Raw genomic sequence first — 26,492 nt, 5'->3', positions numbered from 1 at the left:
AAAGAAAGGAAACCTTGGGTGTCCCATCCGCAGTATGAGACAACAGGTGGAACCAGAGAGCCCCGAGCAGTGGCCGGCACTGTCCCCACGAGAGGAGCTGCAGCCAGCCCCAGTTACTGCCACCACCACCGTGGGCAAGGCACAGCGAACGCTGGGTGATACCAAGCCCAGCACCGCGGGCATCACTGCCCTGGCAGCCTCGTGTCAATGGTGCCTGGCAGCGTGGACAATAAGATCACAATAAGATCACCAAAAAAAGGTTTCAGAAAGAGCAAAGTAAGAAGCAGATACGGTGGGACAGGCAACTCCCTGCTGGTGTCCTGGGAAGGTAGCAGAGGTTGGCCCAGGTGCTTGGGTCGCTGCACTCATATGGGAGATGCAGAAGCAGGTCCCAGCTCCTGGCTGCTGGTCTTCGTTTTGGGAGTGAACAAACAGATGGAGGATCTCTCTCGGTGTGCGACTCTAATAACTTTGACTTTCAAATAAATCTTTTTTTTTAAGGGTAAGAAATGGATATGGTTTCATCAACAGAAGTGACAGCAACAAATAACCCAGAAAGTGTCTTGGCACTACAGGGAGTGAAGAACGCAGGAGCGGCTATGCTGCAGACCCTGGTGAGCACCAGGGCACCACCGTAAACCCACAGTAGACTTCACCCATTACATATGCTCACTGCTTGCCCTAGGAGTCCTGCAAGGAGGGGAGTGTTCAAGTGGGAAGCGAAGGCCAGGCCCAACCACCCCCACTGGCCCTCCTGCAGGTGATGGCTCCCACCTCACTCCATGCCCAGATCTAAGGCCAGCGCAGGAGACAGGTGAGCAATGCAGACGAGCAGGGTGCAGGAAAGCGAGGCAGACCAGAGAGACACACAAAGATGACCGGGCAAAGACAGCCACAATCAGGCTGAAAATTGAGGGAACACAAATCAGGAGGAAAGTCGAGGGGACGAGGTCAGCTGCCACTGCAGCATCAGAACCACTGAGACTTCAGTTACTGACAGGGACATCGAGAGGAACCCAAACTACATGAAGGCAAAGAGACAAAAGCCGCCAACTCAGCAGGGGGAATCCGCTGCCAGAGCTCCATAGGGCAAAACTGAGTAAAGCTGGGGTCAGCACCTGTACTACCATCTGGTTGAGTTCTTTGGCAAGAAGAAATGAACATGAAACTTCAGCAGTTAGAAACGAACAAGGCTGGACCCAAACAGCTCAAGTGTTTGCTTCGTGCCAGAAGACCAGGTCACCAGAAGGACCTGCATTCTCCGAGCACCTTGGAGTTTTCATTATTTTTACATCTTTTAGATGTCTCTCTTTGGTTAATGACACACATGTTTTCTTTCTTTTTTTTTTTTTTAATTGGAAAGTCAGATTTATAGAGAGAAGGAAAGACAGAAACATCTTCCATCTGCTGTTCACTTTCCAAGTGGCTGCAACGGCCAGAGCTGAGCTGATCTAAAGCCAGGAGCCAGGAGCCAGGAGTTTCTTCTGGTCTCGCATGCAGATACAGGCTCCTAAGGCTTTGGGCCATCCCCGACTGCTTTCCCAGGCCATAGAGAGCTGGATGGGAAGTGGAGCAACCAGGACTCGAACTTGCACCCATATGGGATTCCAGCATATGCAAGGAAAGGACTCTATCCATTAGGCTACTGCGCCAGGCCCCCAATCATGTTTTGTTTAAAAGCCTAGCTTTCTCAATGTCTTTTAATGCTTTTTAAATTGTTTCAGACCTAGTCGAGTTGAGATTTTAATAACTTTATTTTAAGTTTATAATAAAAGCTTATGTTTAGGGGCTGGTGCTATGGGCCTAAAAAGTAAAGCATTGTCCTGAAGTGCCAGCATCCCATGTGAGCACGGGTTCAGTTCCCAGCTGCTCCATTTCCAATCCAGCACCCTGCTAATGCACCTTGGAAAGCAGCAGAAGATGGCCTAAGTCCTTGGGCCCCTGCACCCACATGGGAGACCTAGAGGAAGCTCCTAGTTCCTAGCTTTGGCGTGGCTCAGTCCTAGTCATTGCAGCCATTTAGGGGAGTGAACTAGCAAATGAAAGATCTGTCTCTCCTCTCCCTTTGTAACTCTGCCTATTACATATATCTCTTCTAAAATACAACTTGGGGGCTGGCGCAATGGCTCAACTGGCTAATCCTCCACCCCTAAACATGGGGATCCCAAATGGGCACTGGCTAATGTCCCAGCTGCTCCACTTCCCATCCAGCTACCTGCTCGAGGCCTGGGAAAGCAGTGGAGGATGGCCCAATGCCTTGGACTCTGCACTCAAGTGAGAGATACCTAGAGGAAGTTTCTGGCTCCTGGCTTCAGATCAGCTCAGCTCCAGCTGTTGCACTCATTTGGTAAATGAACCAGTGGATGGAAGATCTTTCTGTGTCTCCTTCTTTTTGCAAATTTGTCTTTCCAATGAAAGCAAATAAATCTTTTTTTTTAAGCTCATAATTTGACTTTTTCCAAAAAAGTCAACAAACTGCAAGTACTAGTTAATAAACTTCAGCAGGCACTAGTGTTGTGTCACAGCATCCAATCTGGGTAGGAGTTCATGATCCAGCTCCTTGTTGATGCCCAAAGGAACTCAGCAGAAAATGGCTTCAGTGCTTGGGCCTCTGCTGCTACACACATGGGACACACAGACGGAGTTCCAATAGCAGCCATTGTGCCCATTTGGGGAGTGAACCAGCATGGATTGAAGATTTCTCTCTCACTTGCTTTCTTGCTTATTATCTTTGTCTCTCCTAACTCTGACATTCTGTCTTTCAAACAAATGCAGTAGGGGCCAGCACCATAGTTTAACATGCTAATCCTCCAATTTCAAGCACAAGCATCCCCTATTGGTGCCAGTTCACGTCCTGGATGCCTCCCTTCCCATCCAGCTCCCTATTTATGACCTGGGAAAACAGCAGAGAATGGTCCAATGTGTTTATGTAATGTATATGTGTTTATACACTGTATGTTATATAATATATATATCATTTGAACAAGCAAATGGAAATGTAAAATAAACATACACAGGAGGTCATCTACACAATACTGATTAAAACAATGTTTTATCTAATCGACTTGGTTCCTGGAGAATCTCATCCTCCATTCCAATCCAACTCCTCTTCCCCCACTGTATAGAGGACGGGGGGAAAAAAACAGAGCAGGGAATTTTCATCTTGCCTTTCATGGTTACCTGATCCTCAGAGGTCATGCTGATGACGCAGCGTGAAATGCAAAATGAACGAAAAGTCCGGGCTGCCTCCCTGCCCACCAATCAACTCTAGAGATGAACTGACTTCTGCCAAACCTGAAGGCAGTACGCTGGTGGCTGGAGACGAGAGAGCAGATCGTTCCGCTCCGGTCTTTTTAGTTTGAACTTTACCTTTCAAAAGCTGCTCACATATCTCCATCTCGTGCGTGATTCCCAGGACAGATGCCATGCTGTCCACGCTCCAGGTTGAGTCAGCACGTTGTTTTTATGATTGCAGATGGAAAAACTGAGACTTCGCATCAGATGACGCCCTCAGTCTGTCTCTGTTGGTATGGAAAAACATTCTCCCTCTCAGATTACCAGCTCCCATCCCCACAGCGCCAAAAAAAGAAAACAATTAAGAAAAAAAAAAAACCTTCTACTACGTGAATTCTAGTTACCTGGAAGCCAGAATCTCAGAAGATCATCCTGCTGATGACAAAAATGAAATACAGATGGACTAGCCTCTACAAAGAAACCCTAAAAAAAAAAAAAAAAAAAAAAACACGGCAAGGCCTGGGGAGGACAGATGCCACAGCACCCATCTGGATACGACATGGCCACAGTCTTCTTGGTACTCAGTTCTTTCCAATCCCCAAACACAGGCAAAGTCACGCTAAATGTTAACTAGAAGCATATCAGACTGCCAAACTCCAGCCAGCCCTATTTTTTTTTTTCTTGACTAACACATTTTATGGATTCCCTCTTCTCCCATATCTAATCTGGGGAGAAAACTTAATTTTTCCCCCAAATTTCCTAAAGAGGGACAGTGTCAGTAATCAATTAAAGGTCCTTCACTCTACATATGAATGTAACAAGTAAAAATGCCACCAGTTTTTATAAAGCAAAAATCCACTACAATCAAATACCTCTCAGATAACCCCAACATTTTTCTCAGGCCCAGCATGATAGCCTAGTGGCTAAAGTCCTCACCTTGCACGCACCAGAATCCCATATGGGCGCCGGTTCTAATCCTGGCGGCCCCGCTTCCCATCTAGCTCCCTGCTTGTGGCCTGGGAAAGCAGTCGAGGATGGCCCAAAGCCTTGGGATACTGCACCTGCATGAGAGTCTGGAAGAGGCTCCAGGCTCCAGGCCTCAGATCAGTGCAGCTCCTGCCATTGATGCCGCTTGGGGAGTGAACCAGCCGACAGACAGAAGATCTTCCTCTCTGTCTTTCCTACTCTCTGTATATCTGATTTTCCAACAAAAAATAAAATAAATCTTTTTTAAAAAGACATTTTTCTCACTGAAGTATCCTTTGTTACCTAATAATCAAATTCAGCAAGGATACAGGATATAACATCACTACATAAAAATCACTTGTATTTCCATAAACTAGTAACAAACACTCTGCAAATGGAATCACCAAAACTTATAATTTATAATTATAATAGCATCAAATGAATGCTTTGCCCAAACTGATCTAATATTCAACGCAGTAACTATCAAAAAGTCCAACTGCCTTTTGTGTAGAAATGGGCAAGCAGGGCCTGGCACGGTGGCCTAGCGGCTAAATTCCTCGCCTTGAATGCACCAGGATCCCATCTGGGCGCCGGTTCTAATCCCGGCAGCTCCACTTCCCATCCAGCTCCCTGCTTGTGGCCTGGGAAAGCAGTTGAGGACAGCCCAATGCCTTGGGACCCTGCACCCATATGGGAGACCTGGAGGAGGTTTCAGGCTCCTGGCTTTGGATTAGCGTTGCTCTGGCCGCTGCGCTCACTTGGGGAGTGAATCACAGGATGGAAGATCTTCCTCTCTGTCTCTCCTCCTCTCTGTGTATCTGACTTCGTAACAAAAATAAATAAATCTTTTTTAAAAAAAAAGAATTTACAGTCCAAAAATATACCCTCACACAGCTATGCGATTATGGCTAGTTAGTTTCTGATAACCATGTCAAGACAAGTTTTTGTGTGAACACACAGTTTTAGTTTTCTTGGGTATGTACATGGCAGTAGAATTGCTGGCTTATGTCCTACTCTATTGTTTTTTTTTTTTTAAGATTTTATTTTTATTACAAAGTCAGATATACAGAGGAGGAGAGACAGAGAGGAAGATCTTCGATCCGATGATTCAATCCCCAAGTGAGCCACAACGGGCCGATGCGCGCCAATCCGATGCCGGGAACCTGGAACCTCTTCCGGGTCTCCCACGCAGGTGCAGTGTCCCAATGCATTGGGTCGTCCTCGACTGCTTTCCCAGGCCACAAGCAGGGAGCTGGATGGGAAGTGGAGCTGCCGGGATTAGAACCGGCGCCCATATGGGATCCCTGGGCATTCAAGGTGAGGACTTTAGCCGCTAGGTCACACCGCCGGGCCCCCTAACTCTATTGTTAAAAGTTTAAGAAACTGCCAAACGTCATGAAGAAATAAACATGGTGTATCTATAAATGGGAACATTATGTAGCCATAAAAAAGAATGAAACACCAATGCACGCTTCAGTGGGGATGGACTTTGAAAGCATGCCAGTCACAAAGGCCACACTGCATTTCAGCTGTTTTCACTTTTTCCATGTTCCTTTCTATTCTGTACACACTTAGATGAAATGTCCAGAATAGGCTAATCCATAGAGGGAGAAAGGAGATTAATGGTTGCCAGGGATTGTTAATCAGTAACTGATTTTCTTTTTATGGTGATGAAAATGTTCTGAAGCAGACAGAAGTAATGGTTATACAACATACTACAGAAAAAAAACTACATGGAACATTGTACAAGATGCACCTGAGGCACGGGAATAATATCTCAAAAATTTTTTACAGATTTATTTTATTATCAATATTATTTTTATTGGCAGGTATATAGAGAGAAGAGGAGACAGAAGGATCTTCTGCCCACTGGTTCACTTTCCAAGTGGCCGCAAAGGCTGCAGCTGAGCCAATCCAAAGCCAGGAGCCAGGAGCTTCCTCCAGGTTTCCCACGCCAGTGCAGGGTCCCAAGGCTTTGGACTGTCCTCTATTGCTTTCCCAGCCACAAGCTGGCAACTGGAAGGGAAGTGGAGCAGCCAGGATATGAACCAGTGCCCATATGGGACCCCAGTGGATGCAAGGCAAGGATTTTGACACTAGGCTATCATGCTATATCTCAATTTTTAAAATTCAAAAACAAACATCTCATTTCAAGATAAGCAGAATGATACAAGCGCCTTAATATGAGTAAAGGTTTAGTTTGCCCAAATTTTCCCATCAAGATGCTAATGTTATTAGCAGATGGGACGTTTTTCCAGGTATCTCGCTCTCCAAAGGTGAGAAAGGCACTCTGGCAAAGACCAGCTATGGCCACACTGCACTAACACATCAGCTGTTTTCACTTTTCCCATGTTCCCTCCAACCTGTACCCTCGCACACTGCTATGCATCTGTGACTTGTGCCAACAGCCAGTATAAACTTTTATATCTATAGTCTTCAAAATTAGCATTCAGTGCTATTAGTGATGTCTACAACTTTTTTTAAGATTCATTTGAAAGGTAGAATTTCTAGAGAGATTGACAGCTAGAGATGGCTTATCTGCCGGTTCACTCCCCAACAGCCAGAGCTGGGCCTGTCTGCCGCCAAGAGCCAGGAACCCCTCCAGGCCGCCCACGTGGGTACAGGACCCCAGGACTCATCTTACGCTGCTTTCCCAGGCTCGTTAGCAGGGAACTGATGGGAAGCACGGCAGCGGTGCCCAGGAGGTAGCTTTACCTACTCTAGACATCATCTGCAATTTTCTTAACTCTTTCCCCTCTATGCCCTGCCTGAAACTGTTAGCTATTTATTTCCAATTTGTCACTATTTACAGATAATGCTGCAATATATATGCAATACAAAAGGCTAACACAGTTTTTTTTCCTTCTTTTGATTCACTGTATTAAGATTTCCAGGGAAAAAATGACTCAGCCTAAAAGGACATTTCTATGACTCCTTGCTGCCTTCTAAAAATATTACAAATTCACACAGCTATACGCAAACCTGCTACACTAGGTAGTACCACTTTTTACACTCATGATGTCATCAATGTTAAGATATTTTACCAGAGTAATTTAAGATCTTCCTTCAGGTTTAATACTGCTTATTCAAGGGCTTTCAAAATTCATGAATATTTGCTCTATTTCTTTTAGACTTTGTTGTCTTTTCCAGTCACCTAGGGTTAAAAACAATGAAGAATTATTTTAAAATTCAGTATTTTTGCCCTAAAGAAGATAAAACATAAAATAAATTCTTCTGTGTGCCTTAAAAATACATATGTGCATGTGTGTGTGTGTGTGTGTCTGTGTGTGTGGCTACCATGTTAAGTAAAAGCAGATAACAGAAAAATTGCAAAGCCCAGAATTCAGTCACAATAAAAGAGGGATGGGACAGGCACTAGGGATGCCCACTACCATACTGGAGAGCCTGAATTACAATCTCAGGCTCCAATCCAGTTCCTAGAGGCAACAGCAACAGCTCAAGCAGGTAGGTCCCTGCCACCCAACTCGATGACCTGGATTGAATTCCGGGTCCCAGTCCAGGCCCGGCAGGTGCAAACACTCAGGAAAAAATTAGGAGATAAGATTTTATGCTCTGTCTGTCCCTGTCTCACTCTCTTCTTTATTTTCTCTTTTCTTTATGATATACATACATGTTAAAAGAAAAGGGTTCTGTAGGAATATGTGAATATGTAAAATTTTCATGGGAAATATACATTATAAAAACACTAGGTGTGGGTTTTCTAAAAATTTGTATATCAAACTAAATTTATCTTTAACTCCATTTTTTTCACGAACTTCTCTGTGTGTGTGCAGGAATGATCTCTGCACCACTATTTGTAACAGTCAAAATGCTGAAACAATCCCAGTATTCAGTAGCAAGTAAATAATCCATGACACACACCAATGTCACTCCAGGAACTTTCTGAAAACACTGCATAATCCACTTCATACCTAACTACAGTAAACACCTACATAGATTCCAGAGGTTTGTTTTTTTGTTTTTTTTTTAAAGATTTATTTTATTTTTATTACAAAGTCAGATATACTGAGAGGAGGAGAGATAGAGAGGAAGTGGAGCTGCCGGGATTAGAACCAGCAGCCATATGGGATCAAGGCGAGGACCTTAGCCACTAGGCCACGCTGCCGAGCCCCAGAGGTTTGTTCTTAAATGTTTAAGGAGTTCAGGCCTGGCACGGTACCCTAGTGGTTAAAGTCCTCGCATTACATGTGCTGCCAGGATCCCATGTGAGTGCTGGTTTGTCTTCCAGCAGTTCCACTTCCCATCCAGCTCCCTGCTTGTGGCCTGGGAAAGCAGGCGAGGACGGCCCAAAGCCTTGGGACCCTCCACTGGCGTGGGAGACCTGGAGGAAGTTCCTGGCTCCTGGCTTTGCAATGGCACAGCTTCAACTGTTGCAGCCACTTGGGGAGTGAACCAGGGAGTGGAAGCTCTTTCTCTATGTCTCTCTTCCTCTCTCTGTAAAAATTTGACTTTCTAATTTATTTTTAAAAGATTTATTTAAGATTTATTAAATTTTCTTATTTCTTTTTATAGGAAAGTCAGATTTACAGAGAGAAGAGACAAGAGGAAGATCTTCCGCTCAGTGATTCATTCCCCAAGCAGTTGCAACAGCCGGAGCTAAGCCAATCCGAAGTCAAAGCCAGAAGCCTCTTCCAGGTCTCCAACGTGGGTGCAAGGTCCCAAGGCATTGGGCCGTCCTCAACAGCTTTCCCAGGCCACAAGCAGGGAGCTGGACGGCAAGCGGGGCAGCCAGGACACAAACCGGCACCCATATGGGATCCCAGCACACGCAAGGTAATGACTTCAGCTGCTAGGCTACTGCGCTGGGCCCTAAAGATTTATTTATTTTTATTGGAAAGTCAGAAGACTTTAGCCACTAGTCTACCACCCCAGGCCCTGACTTTCCAATTAAAAAAAATAATAACAGTTCAAGAGGTTCAACAGCATTTGGCTCAGTTTTGGGGGTTGTCCTAGTTTATGATATTTTTAACTGTGCTTAGGTGTGCTAATAATTAAAATTAACGAGCCTCTGACAATAGTTCAGAATGTTCCAGGATAATTGTGAGGCCACTTTGAGGGAGGAGGCAGGTGGTATATAAACCCCAAAAAACAAGAACAAGGTCTTTGCCTGTTTAATCCAGATCCTGCTCAGCCAGGGCTGGTGCTCAGCTACGGTCTGTCCCAACCTAAAGCTTGGCACCTAGGCTTCAGTGACACTATCAACACAACAGCCTGATAATCAAGCATGACTCTCAGAATTTAGCTTAGATTGTTAAAAACAAAACAAAGACAAAAGCAAACAAACAAACAAACATGGGGCAAGCGCTGAGGGACATTGGGTTAAGCAGCCATTCGCAGTAACAGCATCTCCCATATCACTGCCCTGCTCTGCTCCAGCTCCCTGCTAATGTGCCAAGAAAAGCAGTGGGAAATGGGCCAGGCACTTGAGCCCCTGCCACCCACGTGAGAGACGGGAATGGAATTCCCAGCTCCTGGCTTCAGCCTGGCCCAATACCCGTCATTCTGGCCATCTAGGGAGTGAACCAGAGGACGTGAGACCTCTTTGTCATTCTCCCTTGCAAGAAAATAAGCAAGAATCCTAGAGTATGAGGAAGTACACAGAGATGCAAGAATGGGACACGGGCATTAAAGGCTTTGATGAACTTTCCAAAGGAAATGTTATAGATCTGAACAACGAACAGAAAGAAAACAGCCAAGGAAGGTTCACCCCTATGGTCCCCAGTCCAATTCTCACTACCCTCAGAGGAGGAACAACCAATAGAAACACATGTCACAATGGGATATGCAAAACCAGCTAAATCATGAAACACTTCACCACCTGAGGCTTCACGCCTCCTAGTTTAACCATAACAGAAAACAAACAAAACCTCAATCAAACCAAGTTCAAATGAATCATAAAATAAGCTTCCATGCTCAGATTTGTTTTCCATGCAATAAAAATGCCTGTCAGATAGTTGTGAATCGACAATATCTAAAATATTGACATCAAAATCACAAAACATGGCAGAAGGCGTGGTGCAGTGGGTCAAGCCTCTGCTTTGAACACGTATATCCCATTTCAGAATGCCTCAGATCAACATATGCCGCTGCTTCCAATCCAGCTATCGGCTCATATGAACCCTGAGAAGCAGTGGATGGTGGGTCAAGGACTAGGGTTCTTGCCATTTCCATGGGAGAGCCCACTGGAGTCCCTGGCTGCTGCCTGTGAACGGGCCCAGCCCTGGCTGATGCAGGCATTAGAGGAGTAAGTGAGCAGATGGGATCTCCACCTCTCTGTGCCTCTCCGTCATTTTGCCTTTTACATCAACAGCCACTGGAGCGGGAGGGCAAGATAAATAAAAACCATTGGCAAATCTGATCATTATTCTTTTCAGTTATACACCTACCTTTAACTTTGAATAACTTGGGAACAAGAAACCAGCCTCCTGGAGTGGAAGAAAGTGCATACTGGAAGCCAGGCTTTGGAGGCCTGGCATGGGAGCTAGAGACTAAATCCTCACCTTGCATCCACTGGTCAATGTCTTGACTGCTCCACTCCCCTTCCAACTCCCAGTTTGTGGCTTGGGAAAGCAGTAGAGCACAGTCCAAAGCCTTGGGACCCTGCACCCATGGGGGAGACCCAGAAGAAGCTCCTGGCTCCTGGCTTTGGATTGGCTCAGCTCTGGCCATTGTGGTCACTTGGGGAGTGAACCAGTGGACAGAGATCTTTCTCTCTGTCTCCTCTTCTCTCTGTAAATCTGATATTCCAATAAAAATAAAGAATTTCTAAAAAGAAGAAGTCAGGGAATGGGTTCCACTCAGCTGATGCCCCTAAGCAGGCAGGAAGCACTGAGGGAGTATGTCTCCTTTCTTAGAGTTTACCTTCCTTTTCAAGAGGGTCACTAGATCACTGTTTCTGAGACCCACCTAATGTTAAGAATTCCAGGAGGGTACCTGTTGACAGCAGGAAGTCCAAGACCCTGTCCCCTGAGACTCCTCTCCCAGTCTTCAGGTTCAGAAGGCCCCTGAGGGAGGCCTTACCCTCACTCTTAGTGATCCAAGTAAGTTACCACCTGAAAAATTTGGCAAACACTGACTAGATGACTCTCCAGTCTTCCAGCCCTGAGTCTGTGTGCTCTGGACATTCCGTAACAATGTTCTAAGAATACAGAAAATTGTATTGATCTGATATGTGTTAATGTATAAGGATAAATATAGATCATAAAAACAATGCTCTTCACTCTCTGGAACACCATTCTTACACACCAATAGCAATAATAAACCTAGATTCCAAGCAAGCGGAAAACTTAATTTGGACAGGGGAGGAAAAAAAGTTCTTCAACTCTCAAGGACTGGCACTGGGGTATAGCTGGTAAAGCTGCCACCTACCTGCAATACCAGCATCCTATGCCAGAACCTATTTATATCCCAGCTACTCCACTTCCAAACCAGCTTCCTACTAATGGCCTGAGAAGAGCAATGGAAGATGGCCCAAGCACTTGAGGTCCTGCCATCAATGTGGAAAATCCAGACGGAGTTCCTGGCTCTTGGCTTTGACCTGGCTCAGGTCTGGCTTTTGTGGCCATTTTGGGAATAAACCAGCAGATGGAAGATCTCTCTTCTCTTCTTCTTCATTTTTTCTTTTAAATATTTATTTTTCATAATACAGTTCTGTAGGTTCAGGAATTTCCCCTTCCACCTCCCCATCCCCCCCCCACTGTTTTCCCCCATATCATTGCAATTGTATAGTTCTTCAGCAACAGTCATAAGCCCATCAATTCTATTTAAGTGTATCATGACATTGTAGGTATAGACAATGGTAGAAAGTCCAGCGTCCTATTCCCAAGAACTATTTAACAGTTTCATTGGGAGTCCATCTTTTATTTGGGCGTAGAGACGCATACTGCGATGTATCTTCACTTCTCAGTATGCTAGTCTCCATAATACAGCTCCTCCAGATGAATACACGGATATACATATTTACCTACGTATCTATTGATCTTGTGTTTTGCATGAAGGTTGCCTTACATCAGAGTCTCTTTCTAACCCTTTCTCTGTAATGCTGTCTTTCAAATAAAAAAAAATTCATAAACAAAACATTAAACTCTCAGCATGTTAATATGCAGAGACCTGCAAACAGAGTTTTACACCTAATGTTTCAAGACCACACCATGCTTTTATCCCTTCTTTCGGAACCACCTTATCTGGTGATCTCGCCTGTTCCTAGCTAAGCAAAAGCTAGAAAACAACTTGACGGGCGCAGCATGGTGGCCTAGCGGCTAAAGTCCTTGCCTTGAGCACACCGGGATCCCATACGGGTGCTGGTTCTAATCCCGGTGGCAGTCAAGGATGGCCCAAAACCTTGGGACCCTGCACCTGTGTGGGAGACCTGCAAGAGGCTCTGGGCTCCTGGCTTCAATTGGCTTAGCTCCAGCCATTGCCGCCACTTGGGGAGTGAACCAGCAGACAGAGATCTTCCTTTCTGTCTCTCCTCCTCTCCGTATATCTTTCTAATAAAAATAAAATACATCTTAAAAAAAAAAAAAAAAGACCTTGACTCAGTCCCTAGCAGCTTCACAAAGTGTACTCTTCGGTGCTGGAATGGAACTGTTAGAAAGCCGAGAGAAAGCAATGAAACAACAACTGGTTACTAATTCTTCAGCTCCGCCTCGGTGTAGACCACTTGCACTCCCCTTCGGAAGGTGAAGTCAGGTCAAGGGAAAGGCTTGAGTGTGCTCTCCACACACAGGCTGCAGTCTCTAACGAAGCTGTTCCTCCCCCTATGTTACTTCTTCACTTTAGATCATTTTCCTGAAAATTCTCTGAATTTACTCTTATTTAGCTGCAGAACCAACCACAAAACCGAGAATACAGACAGACTAGTGTACCACATGGAAAGAGACAGAGGGCAAGGATGCTCATTAGCAAGCAATTAGTGGCTAAAAAAAAAAATCAAGCCAAGATGAAAACATAACGCGGAGCATGACAAGGTACCGCGGGAAATCTGCCACAGATACAGATAAGAAACCAACAGTGAAACATTATTGCATAATTTAGATATTAGAAAACCAGGTGCGTTGAAGTAGCACATTAGCACTGTGCAATGTTAGTATAAAACACAAAACGAATCTCGATCTTTAAAGCGTAAATACTATCAACAGAATCCTTTGGTTTTAGAATTACACTAGCCTCGAAACTGATTTGTTCCAATGGCAAAAAAATGGAGACCCCATTTATTATGCACAATATCACAGAAGCACTGGGGTTAAGGCCACATCCATACGTTCAAACACATTTCTGAGTCTAGCACCCAACGGCACTGCTTGGGCAGCGGGCCCAAACCTCACACTCTGGTAAGACTGAAATGCTAAAATCAGAATTAGGGAGTCCAACCTTGCAGAGTGGCTAACAGCAAGTTCTAGGCGCACACAGTTAAACTCCCACGTCAGCAAATACCCATGCAGTCCCACACAGGTCAGTTACCCCGGGATCAGTTTTCTCACGTGTGACATGGAGTTACGGCTTCATTCAGCAATGATGAGCTGGAAGGGGCTCACAGAAAGCACCCTGTCCTGTGTGGGGCACGGAGTGAACAGGTAAGTAAGGATAACTCGTTTCACCCTTATCATCATCAACCTTAAAATGAGCATAACTACCATCCTCTAAACTCAAGGAGAGCTAAGAGATTCCTGGTAGCCAAGCCAAGGGGAAAAAAAAAATCCCAATAACCAGAAGAAGACATTTACACACAGGCATAACAAGATAGCTTCTACTTCCACAATTCAGCACCTTCTAGCATCTCCTCCTGGGTGAGGAATAACCCAGACTGATTCTGTAGAGCAAGCAGCAGCAAAGGTACCCAGACAGGCATTCTTCAATAGGGAAGGCAATTTTCAGTGCCTTCTAGATGGATGCTGTAAGCAGGGCGGAGGAATTACAGTTGGTACTGTGCAGGGTGTTTGCTCTGCTTTTGTTTTATGGAAACACACTTGTTAGGATGGAAGGAAAGGTAGGAAGAAGATGTCTCATAATCATTCTATTCATAGTTACGCAATACAGAAAAACAATGGAGGGTGGGGGGCTGCTACCATTATATCATAACTGAGAAAATGAAGGAGAAAAAAAGAGATCAGGTGAAATGTTTAACTCACATGTAAAAAGGAACCAACAGAACTTAGAGGTGATGAAAATCATTCAAAAAAGATCAAAAGCTGTGAAAAGTCAATTACTCCTATAGTTTAAGTAACACACACCCACTGCCTCCTTTTAAAATCATGGTTGGAATTTTCCATTTGCAGCCAACAGTCTTGGCCTACTGTTCCAAAAGTGCTACTGGCTTTAACCTGTACTATCTTGTTAAATAAATACTGTCCTTCATTCTAGTTAAAGGCAAAAATAAAATCCTGTGCATTAAAATCTTTTTACAAAATTCAGTGGAAAACACTACCAGTAATTCAGTCATTTAATACATTGCAAAAAATGCTAACAGGTGATTTGGGGAGGAAAACAAGTTCTTCATGGGAATAAGCCAAAAGGCAAAACACATATTTTGAATTAAGACAAAATTTGAACTTTATAGTGGGGGCAGCAGGATTGCTGAGCTGTGAGGTGCACAAACTCTCAAAAGCAAAAATACAGAAGACATGCCTTCAGCAGGTGTACAAACTCATGCCGTCAAGGCACCAGTAGAAGTGCAAAAAGTAAAAAAAAAAAAAAAAAAACACTCAGTGAATTCTGTGAATCAACATTGGGAAATTCAGTCATAAGAATTCTAGAGGCTTTTTCTCAATCTCTCTTCCCCCCTATCCCCACCCCCATCCCCTAGATGGCAGATATTACTGCCAAATCCCAGAAGAAACTGGTAAGGTATCCTGATCAACAACCTGGAGGTGTCCAAGCAGCAACGCCCCCAAAGGAAGCGCTGTCACTCAGAGATGCTGCCTATTCTGCCACTGTTTCAGAATCCCAAGGAATCTCCTTCAGCTTTTACATGCAAATTGTCCAGCACCAGAGCACACTCTGCTCTCTCCCTTTATATGAAAATTACTGCGAGTGCTCCTCCTCTAGCGAGAACACCATTCAGCCAGCAAACTGGAATTAGGACACCCTCACACCCTGGGAGCTAGGATGCTGACAGCCGGCACACGCAGCCGTGGGAGGGGAAAGACACCACTGTGGGTGAGGAAGAGTCTGCCTCAAGAAGGAAAGTTTGCTTCTGAGGACTGTGGAGGTCACTAAAAGTTACACACCCAGGTCGGTGAAGGGAATACAAACTAGCATCCACAGCCTCCTGTCCGGTCTGTGGGTTTCAAATGGTTAGTGACTTTCAAGAACCTCAGGATGAAACAAACACTCACACCCCAAAACATCACAGGATATGCAGGCACCCCAGATGCGCATACCTTTGTCCTCCCAGTTAGACACCCCCAGACACGCAGAGATGATAATTTTATGTGTCAAGTGGCCGGGAAGGGGGGGGAAAAAAAAAAAAACACTTTTAAACGTCAGTGAATCAAGGGACAAATAAATCATTCTGATTAGGGAACGACGCTGCAACTGTCCATGGTCGCAGCTTTTTGCCCCAACCACACTTGGCTTGGGCTATTTTAGTTCTCAGGTAAATGTCAACAAGAGGGAAGAAAGCTACAGGAGACAGAACTTCACAAAAGATTAACTACATTTCCTTGGGCCAGCCCAAGTCCCAGATTAACCAGCCAACCTCGTTTTTACTGAAACCTCCACTCTAGCTAAGGCAAGTCACATCCAAAATGAATGAATGGACGATTCCATGTGGCAGTCCTTGGCTCAGCAGGGCTTTGGCCTCAGGCGCAGACCTCAGCAAACACTCTTCCAAGCCTCCACCCCCACCCATCCACCTGGGGTGCCAGACCCTAAACAGGAAGAATACAGGAAAATGCACTAGCAGCCTTGGAAACCTCAGTGTGGAGCCTACAGGAGGCACAGGATTGTGCAGGGTTTAGTATTTTTAGATACCTGTGAGGAGGTGTCCATGTCAATATCAGCCAGCCTCCACTTCCCACCCCCTCCTCAGCACGCAGCAGATGCCTGAGGACCCTGGAGCCCCCGCCTCAGCGGGGGTGGATAGGCACAGAACCAGGCACAAGCGCTGCCTTTTGATCCTAGGGGTACCGTTAGCCACGGCTCTCAAGAGCTTAAAAGCGCTTCCAAGTTCAATCCGTTCCCCGCCCCCCAAGTCCGTGCTACCCTTTCAACTTTGCAATTAAGAGAGGAAGGAGAAATTCCGGTCAACTCGCCTTGGGGGGTTCGATGAAGGGGGTGGGGGAGAGAGTAAGAGAGAGTGAGAAAAAGGACTCCTCAAGGAAGGGGGAGGGGAGGATGGAGAGAAGGAAAGAGCGAGCCAAGGAAAGCCAGCAGCGTCTCCCACCTTTCTTAAACTCCTCCAGCATCGCATCCAGTTTGGTGTCATTGAACACAAAGTGCAAGGGATGGTTATAAAACTTGGTGATGGTCTTGAGCGGGGTGCAGTCGTCCGGATCCACGAAAGCCAGGTCCTTGACAAAGAGCAGGTCCACGATGTTGGAGCGCTCGCCCTCGAACACGGGGATGCGTGTGTAGCCGCTCTCCATGATCTCGGACATGGTGTTGAAGTCCAGGATGGCCTCGCCCGTGATCATGAAGCAGTCGCGCAGCGGGGTCATCACGTCCTCCACCGTCTTGGTGCGCAGCTCCAGCGCGCCCTGGATGATGTTGAGTTCCTCCTTCACCAGGTCGTTGTACGGGTCGGTGACACGCAACATCTCCAGCAGCTTTTCGCGGTTGTACACGGTGCCGATCTCTTGGCCCAGCACGCAGTCCAGCAGCTTGCTGACCGGGTAGGAGGCGGGGAAGGTCATCATCATGAAGAACTTGGTGAGGAAGATGGTGTTAGCGCCCACGGCCAGGCCGTGGCGGGAGCAGATGGCCTGTGGAACGATCTCGCCGAAGATAACGATGCCGATGGTGGAGACCACCACAGCCACCAGGCCGGAGCCGGCGATGTCATCGAGCAGGATGGTGAGCGTGGTGTTGACCAGCACGTTGCCCAGCAGCAGCGAGCACAGCAGGTAGTTGCCCTGCCGGCGCACGGGCTCGATGCGCTTTGCGTAGTTCTTCTCCTTCTCGGTGCCACAGTTCTGCACGATGCGAAGCTCCATGGGGTCCAGCGCCATGAGCCCCAGGTTGAGGCCGCTGAACATGCCGGACAGGCAGAGCAGCAGCGAGATGAAGATCACCTGCAGCCAGAAAGGCAGCAGAAACTTCTTCTCCTCGCCCACGATCATCTTGGTGTCCTCGCCGTCGTGGTATATCCAGGTGGTCTCGGCCCAGGGCGGCGGCGGCAGCCCGGCCACCCCTGCGCCCCCTTTGCCCCCGACGGCACCGGCCGCCGAGCCCGGGCCGCCGGCGCCCAGCGCGGGCGTGGAGAGCGACGTGCACAGGTAGTAGGACTTGCTCTTCTCCATCTTGCGCAGTGGCTTGATCTCGATCTCGATGATGCCCGACGTGCGGCGGTTGAGGACGATGTGGGGCAAGATGATGATGTCCGAGGTGCGGATGCCGCAGCGCTGGGGGCCGCTGTCCGGCTCGGGCGGCGCAGGGCCGCCCAGCCCGCGCTCGCCCGGGCTGTGGCGCTGCCGCTCGTGCTCCGTGAAGGCGATGCGGGACCACGTCTCGTTGTTGATGTTCTGCCCGTACACCCGCAGCTTGACCCGGGTGCGCTCGCTCACCCGCAGCGCCCCCCCTTCCATGAACGACACGTCGTTCGTGTCCTCCAGCCGCAGCCCGATGATCACCGTCTCCTCGCTCTCGCCGGCCCCCGCGCAGCCACCCGCGCCGCAGCAGCAGCTCAGCAGCAGCAGCGGCAGTAGCCGCGCCGCCGCCTGCAGGACCCCCCGGCCGCGGGCGCTGAGGCTGCGGCGCGCCGCCATCTTCCAAGTGGGCAGTGCGGCGGCTGCCTGCCCGCCCGCCATCTTTACTTCGGGTTCACAAGCGCCACAGCCAATCATAGGGTGGCTGCTTCAGCTGCGGCCTCATCCTTCCACCCGGCGGCGCGAGCGCAGGCACCGGCCTCCCCCCGGGGGACGAGACTGCAGTGGAGCGTCGCGGCGCCCCAGTGCTTATCAGCCCGCCTTCCCTGACTGACACTGACTTCGGCCGCGGCCAACTGAGAAAAACCCCGAGGCTCGCGGGCTTGGGGTCGGGCGGGGGAAGGGGAGGAGAGGGCGGGGAGAGAGGAGGGGAGAGGGAGGAGAGCTCCGGCCGCTGCCGCGACAGGCAGGTCGGTCAGCCAATCACGAGCGGGCGTCCGCCCTCACAGCCAGGGGGCTGGAATGGGGGCGTGGCCGCGTGGAGCGCCGCGAGCCAATAGCAAGGTGAGTGGGCGGAGAGCTGTGGGCTGCGGTCCTCCTCAGCACGCCAAGTTTCCTACAGAAAGGCGCGTGACTCTTGTGTATGTGCGAGGGGAGAAGGCGTGGCCAGCGGGGACGTGAGAGCCAATCAGAGAGGAGATCCGCTGGGATGGGGGCGGGGCCTCGCGCCCGGCTGCCCGCGAAGAGGAGCTGTCCGAGGGTCGGGCTTTGAGGGGGCTCGGGAGTGGGCTCCCCAGAGCCGGGTCCGGCTACGTGAGGGCTGCGAGGCCCCGCGGGACAGCCTTGCCAGCTCCACGGTGCTCGCTAAATGCGGAGTGGCGGGGGCGGGGTCAGCAAGGACGGCACCCCTCACTCCCGGCATCCCAAGAAGCTGGCCAGGAATGGCTTCGGATGCCCAAAGTGTGAAAAGAAGATACGGCCTCAGCGGTGTCCCCAGCCGCTCACGTCTCCTGGGGAGCTGCCAAGGGGCCCGGCAACCCCGCGGACCCACTCTTGGCACCTCTGGCCTCTTTAAGGGGGAGAGCGCCCTTCGCGATCCCGGGGAGCCACCTGCCGGCCGCGTGGGCGCCCTGCAGGGCTTTGCAGGGAAGCATGTGCCCGCCTTGAGATCTGGGGGCACTGCAGGGGCTTGTGTCACATAGCTTTTTGGTCCTAAGAATCCCCACATGATCGTGCTGAAAGCTCCGGTGGTACGTATCCCCTGCATCCCATCCAAGAATACCAAACGGAAGGGGCTCAGAATCTGCGGTTCTTCCGAGGCACCTGGCCAACTTGGGAAAGGAAAGGGGGCAGACATTTTAAGAAGACCCATAAAGGCTCGTCTTGATTTTGTTTTCTTAGAAGCAGACAGCCTTCATCTGCTGATTCACTCCTCAGTTGCTGGCATGGCCAAGGCAGAGCCATGCCTCAGACAAAAGCTGCGAACTCTATCCAGCAGCCAGCACGTGCTGCCTCAGAGGCCCATTCAAAGGAAGCTGGCCGAGACTCAAACCAAGCACCCTGATGATGGGGGATGCGGACACCCGAGCAGGATAAACTCCTAGGTCTTTTTTTTATATTTACATCGTTGATTAGGCTGGGGAGGGTAGAAAATTAGGGGAAAGTGGACAACATCATTGTTTCCAATTTTTTTTTTTCTTCTTTCTGTATCTGGGGGAAGAAGGGAGAGAAAAGCCACACCCAGCCGCCCAACCACCTCAGGATCCAGACATAGGGAACAGCCACCCAATGTCATCCCAGGGTCCCCAGCATACTCCAAGGATCCTGCTCAAGTGGTTTTGATAGTTCTGAAATGCTGTCTCACTGCACCAAAGATGAGGAAATTCTCCCAAGATCCATTGGCTAACACAGTCCACCTTAGCATCTCCATTTGTTCAGATATTTGTTGTCAATGCATGGCTGGGATAGGTGACTGATTTGTTCTGTGCTCCTTCCTCTGCTAAGGTACCAGAATCCTCTGCAGGCCACAGTGTACTGCCATATTCCTCCTGTGCATCTGGGCATGCTGTCCACTGCTCTAAGGCACTGAGGAGGCCCATTTCTGACACATGCACTCCACAGTCAGACCACAGATTCTGCAATTCTCCTTGTAGTTGGATCTAAGTCCAGCGGTTCAGTTGGGGGAATCTCCAAAGAATCCTAATCTGAAGTAATCCCAGACCTGACTCTAGTGTGTGCTTACCAATATGGAGTCCAGCTCTGCCTTGGCACCCACTTCAGCCTATGCACACACACTGGTAGTTGCAATTGCTGGGTCAGCTCTTTCTCCAGCCCCGTCTCCTACACAAACCAATGGATACTGCAGCCTAGCCCAACCCAGCTCACCACACACTTGGCCCTCATGTACACTAGCCAGAGCTGCAGCCTGGTCAGAGAGACCCCTCAGTAACTCTTCCATGGCTTGCCCCCTAGCCCTGGTTGCTGTGCATGCCAGTATGTGAAGCATACAGTCTGTCCCACATCCCGTTCAGCTCTCATACACATCAGTGGGCGTTCAAGGCTAGCTCAACCCTACCAACCCCACTATCCAGCACACACTTATACTGGATGGCGCCACCGCCCATCTAGCCAAGCCCGCCCCCAGCCCTGGTTCTTATGCTCACCAATGAGAGTTGCAGCCAATCAGAGAGATACCCACCATTTCCCTAGTGGGCCCACTCCCAGTCCCGAATCTTGCACTCACCAGGTGGGACTGTGGTCTAGCTCAACAGGATTTGCCCCATTCCCAGCACTTGCCAGCTGATGCTGCGGCAAAACCCAACCAGCCTGCGCTTGCTCTGGCTCATGAATGTACCAGTGGATACAATTGGTTAGCCTAGCCTGGCTCTCCCCCAATCCAGTTCACAGACAGGCCAACAGCTATGTAGCCCTGCCCAGCCTGGGCCTGGTCTGCCCGGGTCCCAGTTCTTACCCTCACCGGTGGGGACAGTAGCCCAGCAAGGGAGCCCCACACTGACCCCCTACCAGCGTCTCATGTATGCTGGTGGGTACCACGGCCCAATCTGGCATGGCCCGCCTCACCTCAGCATTTGCTGGCGGGTTCTGTAGCCTGGCCTGGCACAGTCTACCCCCAGTTCCAGCTCATGCTGGTGGGTACTGCAGCCTAACCCAGCCCAGCCAGCCCCCAGTCTCCATGGCCCATTTTAAAGCACACTGACCAAATCTAACTGAGCTGCCAAACCCCCTGCAGCTGGAGCTGTCTTTGTACTTCAACTGAAACACCAATTAAAATGAATTTACTCCTTGCCTTTTTTTTTTTTTTAATTCCACAAGCACGTTGTCCTTCCTTGGTGTAAACTACAGCAGACGTTTCTGAAGAACTTCAGGTTTGAGTCACTCCCCCGTAGTCCTCTTCTCTGACACCTGTCCTCCCAGTGAAACCTGACATCACCCTGTTTGAAGCGCCCTGCTTGCTCCCCATAACGGCAGAATCCACAGGTTCTGAGGCCTCCCCTTGCTGCTCGGGCATCCTGACCCGCTGCCCCCTCAGTCGCACCAGGGACCATGCGCCCACGATGGGCATTTCCTCTGCCTGTGACTTGCTGCCCCCTGCTGTTTACAGCTGGCCTCTTTCAGGGCTGCTTGAAGGACACCTCATCTTACTTTTTAGCTATACATCTGAATGGCCTGTGTAAATACCAGTGGCTGATAGCTGGGATCCAGGCAGGCTGAGGCTGGGAGTAAGGAGTCCATCAGGAAATGAACTTCTGGGGCCCTCAACCCTGCTTCCCGGGGCTGCGTGAGCAGAAAGCTGGAGTCTGGAGTGGTAGCTGGGGATCAAACCCCAAGACCCCAGAGTGGGGGACACAGGGCTAAACCAAATGCCACCTCATTCTAAACTTTGGCAAATACTCCCTGGGCTCCATCTCTGCTTTTTCTCGAAAACAAAGATGACTTGCTAATATACTACGTAAACTCTTTGTCTGGCTCATTCTCCGGCTCCAGCCACCTTAAGCTACCTGTGGGCAAGGGCTCTATTTTGTTCCATGCTATAGCACTGGGATCAAAACAAGAGTATAAATTCAAAATAAGATCTATACAATGATACAAAATGAATTCTAGAAATGTCCCTATTTAGGATGCAAAGAGGCAGACAGGGATCCCATCTTGCTGGTTCATTTCCCAAATGCCTGCAATGGCTGAAAGCTGGTCTAGCCTGAAGTTGGCAAAACCCAGTTATTTAAGCCATCCCCTGCTGCCTCCCAGGAGGCAGAAAAGCAGGAGCCACAGAAAAGCAGGAGCCGCAGATGGAGTTGGGACGTGAACCCAGGTACTCCGTAACACTTGCAGGTATTCAAACCTAGGGATTAACCACGAGGCCAAATGTCCACTCCTGATTTTTTATTCAGATTATTTCAAATAATATCCCAGTACTAGTTTCCAGACATTATTTTTCTAGAACTGCTTCTCTTATAATGCTATATTTGAAAAATAAGTTCAGATGAAGAAAACTTGATTCACAGATTTGGTATCTTTGTAAGAATGGTATTTTACAAGAACAAACGTTGAGATTTTTTTTTTTAAAGTGAAGAAGGTAGAGGTGAGGGAGGAAGAGTGAGGGAGAGAGACAGAGAATGAACCCTCCATCCACTGGCTTACTCTTGAAATACACACAGTACTCAGGGCTGGGGCAGGCTGAAGTCGAGACCCTGGAACTCCATCTGGGTCTCCCATGTGGGTGGAAGGGACCCAAGTATTCAGGCCATGATGTGCCACCTCTCAGGCACATCAGCAGGATGCTCAATGGGAAGCAGTGTCAGGCCTTGAACCAGAGACTCCAATAGGGAATGCAAACATCCTCAGCTGCAGCTGGACCTGCCACACCACAATGCCCACCCCAAAGTTAGAATCTTCTGCAGGTGTCTGACAAACATTAGGGTAGGTATTACCTTTCAAATCACCTGATTAAAAATAGAACTCTTGGGCCTGGCGCTATAGTATAGTGGCTAAAGTCCTCGCCTTGAACATGCCACGATCCCATATGGGCGCCAGTTCTAATCCTGGAGGCCCCACTTCCCATCCAGCTCCCTGCCTGTGGCCTGGGAAAGCAGTCGAGGATGGCCCAAAGCTTTGGGACCCTGCACCCGCGTGGGAAACCTAGAGGAAGCTCCTGGCTCCTGGTTTCAGGTTGGCTCAGCTCCAGCCATTGCAGCTGCTTGGGGAGTGAAGCATTGGTCAGAAGATCCTTTTCTCTGTCTCTCCTCCTTTCTGTATATCTGCCTTTCCAATAAAAAAAAAAAATCTTAAAAAAATAGAACTCTTTTAACTTCATAATGCAGGTGAAGACAAGTAAGTTAAAGCAAGGTGAGGGGGAAGACAAGAGCTCCTGTGGAGATGAGGCGGAGGAGCTTGGCAAATCCCCAATGCCGCTGAGCATCTGAGCAAGAGTTGCAGCAAGAAGGATGGCCTTCAGCAATCTCAAAGCTAGTTAGAAATCCAGGAATGGGGCCCAGCACAATGGTTCCTTGGCTAAATCCTCACCTTGCAAGCTCTAGAATCCCATACTGGCATCAGTTCAAGTCCCAGCTGATCCACTTCCCATTTAGCTCTCTGCTTATGGCCTGGGAAGGCAATAGAGGATAGCAAAATCTTTGGGACCTTGCATCTGCAAAGGAAACCCAAAAGAAGCTCCTGGCTCCTGGCTTTGGATTAGCTCAGCTCCAGCCACTACAGCCATTTCGGGAGTGAACCAGTGGATGGAAGATCTTTTTGTCTTTCCATAAATCTGATCTGCCTTTCCAACAAAAATAAATAAATCTTAAAAAAAAAAAAAAAAAAAGAAAAGAAAAAGAAAATAAATCTGGACTGCGGAGTGTAAACATCAGAAGAACTCTCCAAAAAGTTTATAAAATAAACCAAGTGGATATTCACACAGGGATTCCCACCACCTGGGTTATTGTATTCTTCTTGTATACCTGAGACATAGGGAACAATCGGAATCCTCTGGCCAAACACCGTTTCTTTATCAAGAGGGATCTCCCTTCAAGTTCAAAGGTTTTTAGCTCCCGAAGTTACTCTACCTTTGGTGGGGCACTGCCAGTGCGGGTTTTTTCTGGGGACTTCCCCACCTGTCAGCTGTGGACACAGAAAATAAACACCTGGTTCTTGGGCCATCTTCAGAAATCTCAAAGGAAAAAGATCCAGGGCCCGGCAGCGTGGCCTAGCAGCTAAAGTCCTCACCTTGAACGCCCCGGGATCCCATATGGGCGCCAGTTCTAATCCCGGCAGCTCCTCTTCCCATCCAGTTCCCTGCTTGTGGCCTGGGAAAGCAGTTGAGGACGGCCCAAAGCCTTGGGACCCTGCACCCGCGTAGGAGACCCGGAAGAGGTTCCTGGCTTCGGATCGGCGCAGCACTGGCCATTACGGTCACTTGGGGAGTGAATCATCGTACGGAAGATCTTCCTCTCTGTCTCTCCTCGTCTCTGTATATCTGACTTTGTAATAAAAATAAATAAATCTTTAAGAAAAAGATCCAACAAAACCCTGAATTCTGATCATATCTCCCCCCTTAACACCCCCACCCTGAAGATCCACAAAAGGCCCAAGCCTGCTCAGTGTTTGCTGCCAATGGCTAATCCCTGTTTGGCTCTTTGATCTTGAGCAACTTATTTAGATAAAATAAGAACCTCCTAGCAAATATCGTGCCTACCCCTCCCATCAGAATCCTCCAGTGGATTCTGGAAAAAGGTGACTTTATCAGAGTCTTCACCTGGGACAGATCAGCTGCCAAGTCTGCAGGCTCAGGGCTTCGAGAAGGTACCGGACACAGAGCCAAAAGTCTCCCAGAGGTTGATCTTAAAGGTTACAAGTAAAACACCGAATGGCCCTCAACACATTTTGCTTCTCCACATAAAGCTCTGACTTTAGGAAGCAGCTTTCATCTTTCTGCAAACTGCCTAGCTGTAGGAGAGTATCCTAACCTATGGCCATACCACCCTGAATGCACCCGATCTCGTCTGATCTCGGAAGCTAAGCAGGGTCGGGCCTGGTTAGTACTTGGATGGGATGAAAGCATCCTAAGTTTCTGTTCCAGCAGTGGCCACTTTTTACCTTTTTACCTTGAGACGGAGCTCCCATTACCTGATGCATCCCAGGCTCATGGACAGGCTAATACCAAAGCGGAAGCCGGAACTCAACCCAGGACTCCCACCTGGTAGCAGAAACCCAAGTACCTGATCCATCATCTGCTGCCTTGCAGCATAGGGTCCGACCAGAAGGTTTTATCTTTTGTTTTAGTTTTTAATTATTTGAAATGTAGAATAACAGAGGGAGAGACAGTGATCTTCCATCTGCTCGTTCATTCTGCAAATGAACACAGCAGCCCTGGTTCAAGCAGAAGAAAGCCAGGAACCAGGAACTTCCTGTAGGTCTTTCAGATGGTGACAGGGCCACAAGTCTATGGGCCACCTTCTGCTGCCTTCCCAGGGGCATTAGCAAGGAGCTAGATGCAAACTTGAACGGGAGCTCCACTATGAGCCGCAGGTATGGCAGCATAGCACCTGGCCCTGGCACCAGGTGTTGAACCCAAGCACTCTCATGTGGCATATGGGCAGTTTAATTGGCAGCTTAACCACTAGTTCAAATGTCTGCCCCAATGGTGCATTTTTTTTAAAAGATTTATTTTATTTTCATTACAAAGTCAGATATACTGAGAGGAGGAGAGACAGAGAGGAAGTGGCGCTGCCGGGATTAGAACCAGTGGCCATATGGGATCAAGGCGAGGACCTTAGCCACTAGGCCACACCACCAAGCCCCCCAATGGTGCATTTTTATCACATCAAGGAACAGTCTTTAAAAAAAAAAAAAAAAGAGATTCCTTCCTTCCTCCTCCCTTCCTTAAAGAGCAGAGTAACAGGGACACAGACAGAAAAAGAGATTTCCCACTCACTGGTTCACTCGTCCAATGGCCACAACCGCCAAGGCTGGGCCAGACCAGAGCCAGGCCCAAGCCAGGAGCCAGGAGCCAGGAGCCAGGAGCTTCATCCAGGTCTCCCATGTGAGTGCAGGGTCCTAGCACTTGGGTTATCTCCCACTGCTTTCCCAGGGACATTAGCAGGGAAAGGAGCTGTATCAGAAATGAAGCAGTCCTGACTGGAACCAGTAGTGGTAAGGGATGCTGGCATCTTAGCAGCTTAACCAGCTATGCCATAGCACCAGTCCCCATGCACAAAGTCTTTTAGTAAAAATAGAAAAATGCTGGTATTACTCAAAGTTGCCCTGCAATCAAATCTACCCTGAGAGATTTCTCAGAAACAAATCAATCCAATTAATCCATTGGATTGAATACATATATTGTTTGAGCTTAAATAACAAGTTTTCATTAACAGTTGCCAAAATTTTTTTTTAAAAAAAGGAAATTAAAACCTGTCATACCGTATACCAGATCAAGTGAACTTTCCAGGCCTT

General features: G+C 48.4%; 1 protein-coding gene across 3 annotated transcripts in view; it reads right to left on the bottom strand.

The window, feature by feature from the left end:
• CNNM2 (cyclin and CBS domain divalent metal cation transport mediator 2) overlaps positions 1-18,408 on the bottom strand; it is a 135,291-nt gene extending 116,883 nt beyond the window's left edge. Inside the window, exons 1-2 of one of the 3 annotated variants that reach the window (XM_058671174.1) lie at positions 16,607-18,407; positions 7,233-7,354 (exon numbers count right to left, since the gene is read on the bottom strand). In XM_058671174.1, coding sequence (XP_058527157.1) covers positions 7,287-7,354; positions 16,607-18,224 — 1,686 coding nt within the window. In that variant the 5' untranslated portion in view covers positions 18,225-18,407 and the 3' untranslated portion in view covers positions 7,233-7,286. Of the gene's footprint in view, positions 1-7,232; positions 7,355-16,606 lie in introns of those variants that run through there. The other 2 variants (XM_004579893.2, XM_004579895.2) reach the window with 2 other exon arrangements.
• Between the last annotated feature and the right edge of the window lie 8,084 nt (positions 18,409-26,492).

This window comes from Ochotona princeps, chromosome 13 (assembly GCF_030435755.1).
Source record: "Ochotona princeps isolate mOchPri1 chromosome 13, mOchPri1.hap1, whole genome shotgun sequence".
Classification (NCBI taxonomy): Eukaryota; Metazoa; Chordata; class Mammalia; order Lagomorpha; family Ochotonidae; genus Ochotona; species Ochotona princeps.
Note: the sequence above shows the minus strand (reverse complement) of the source record. Positions and strands in the feature narration are given on the sequence as shown.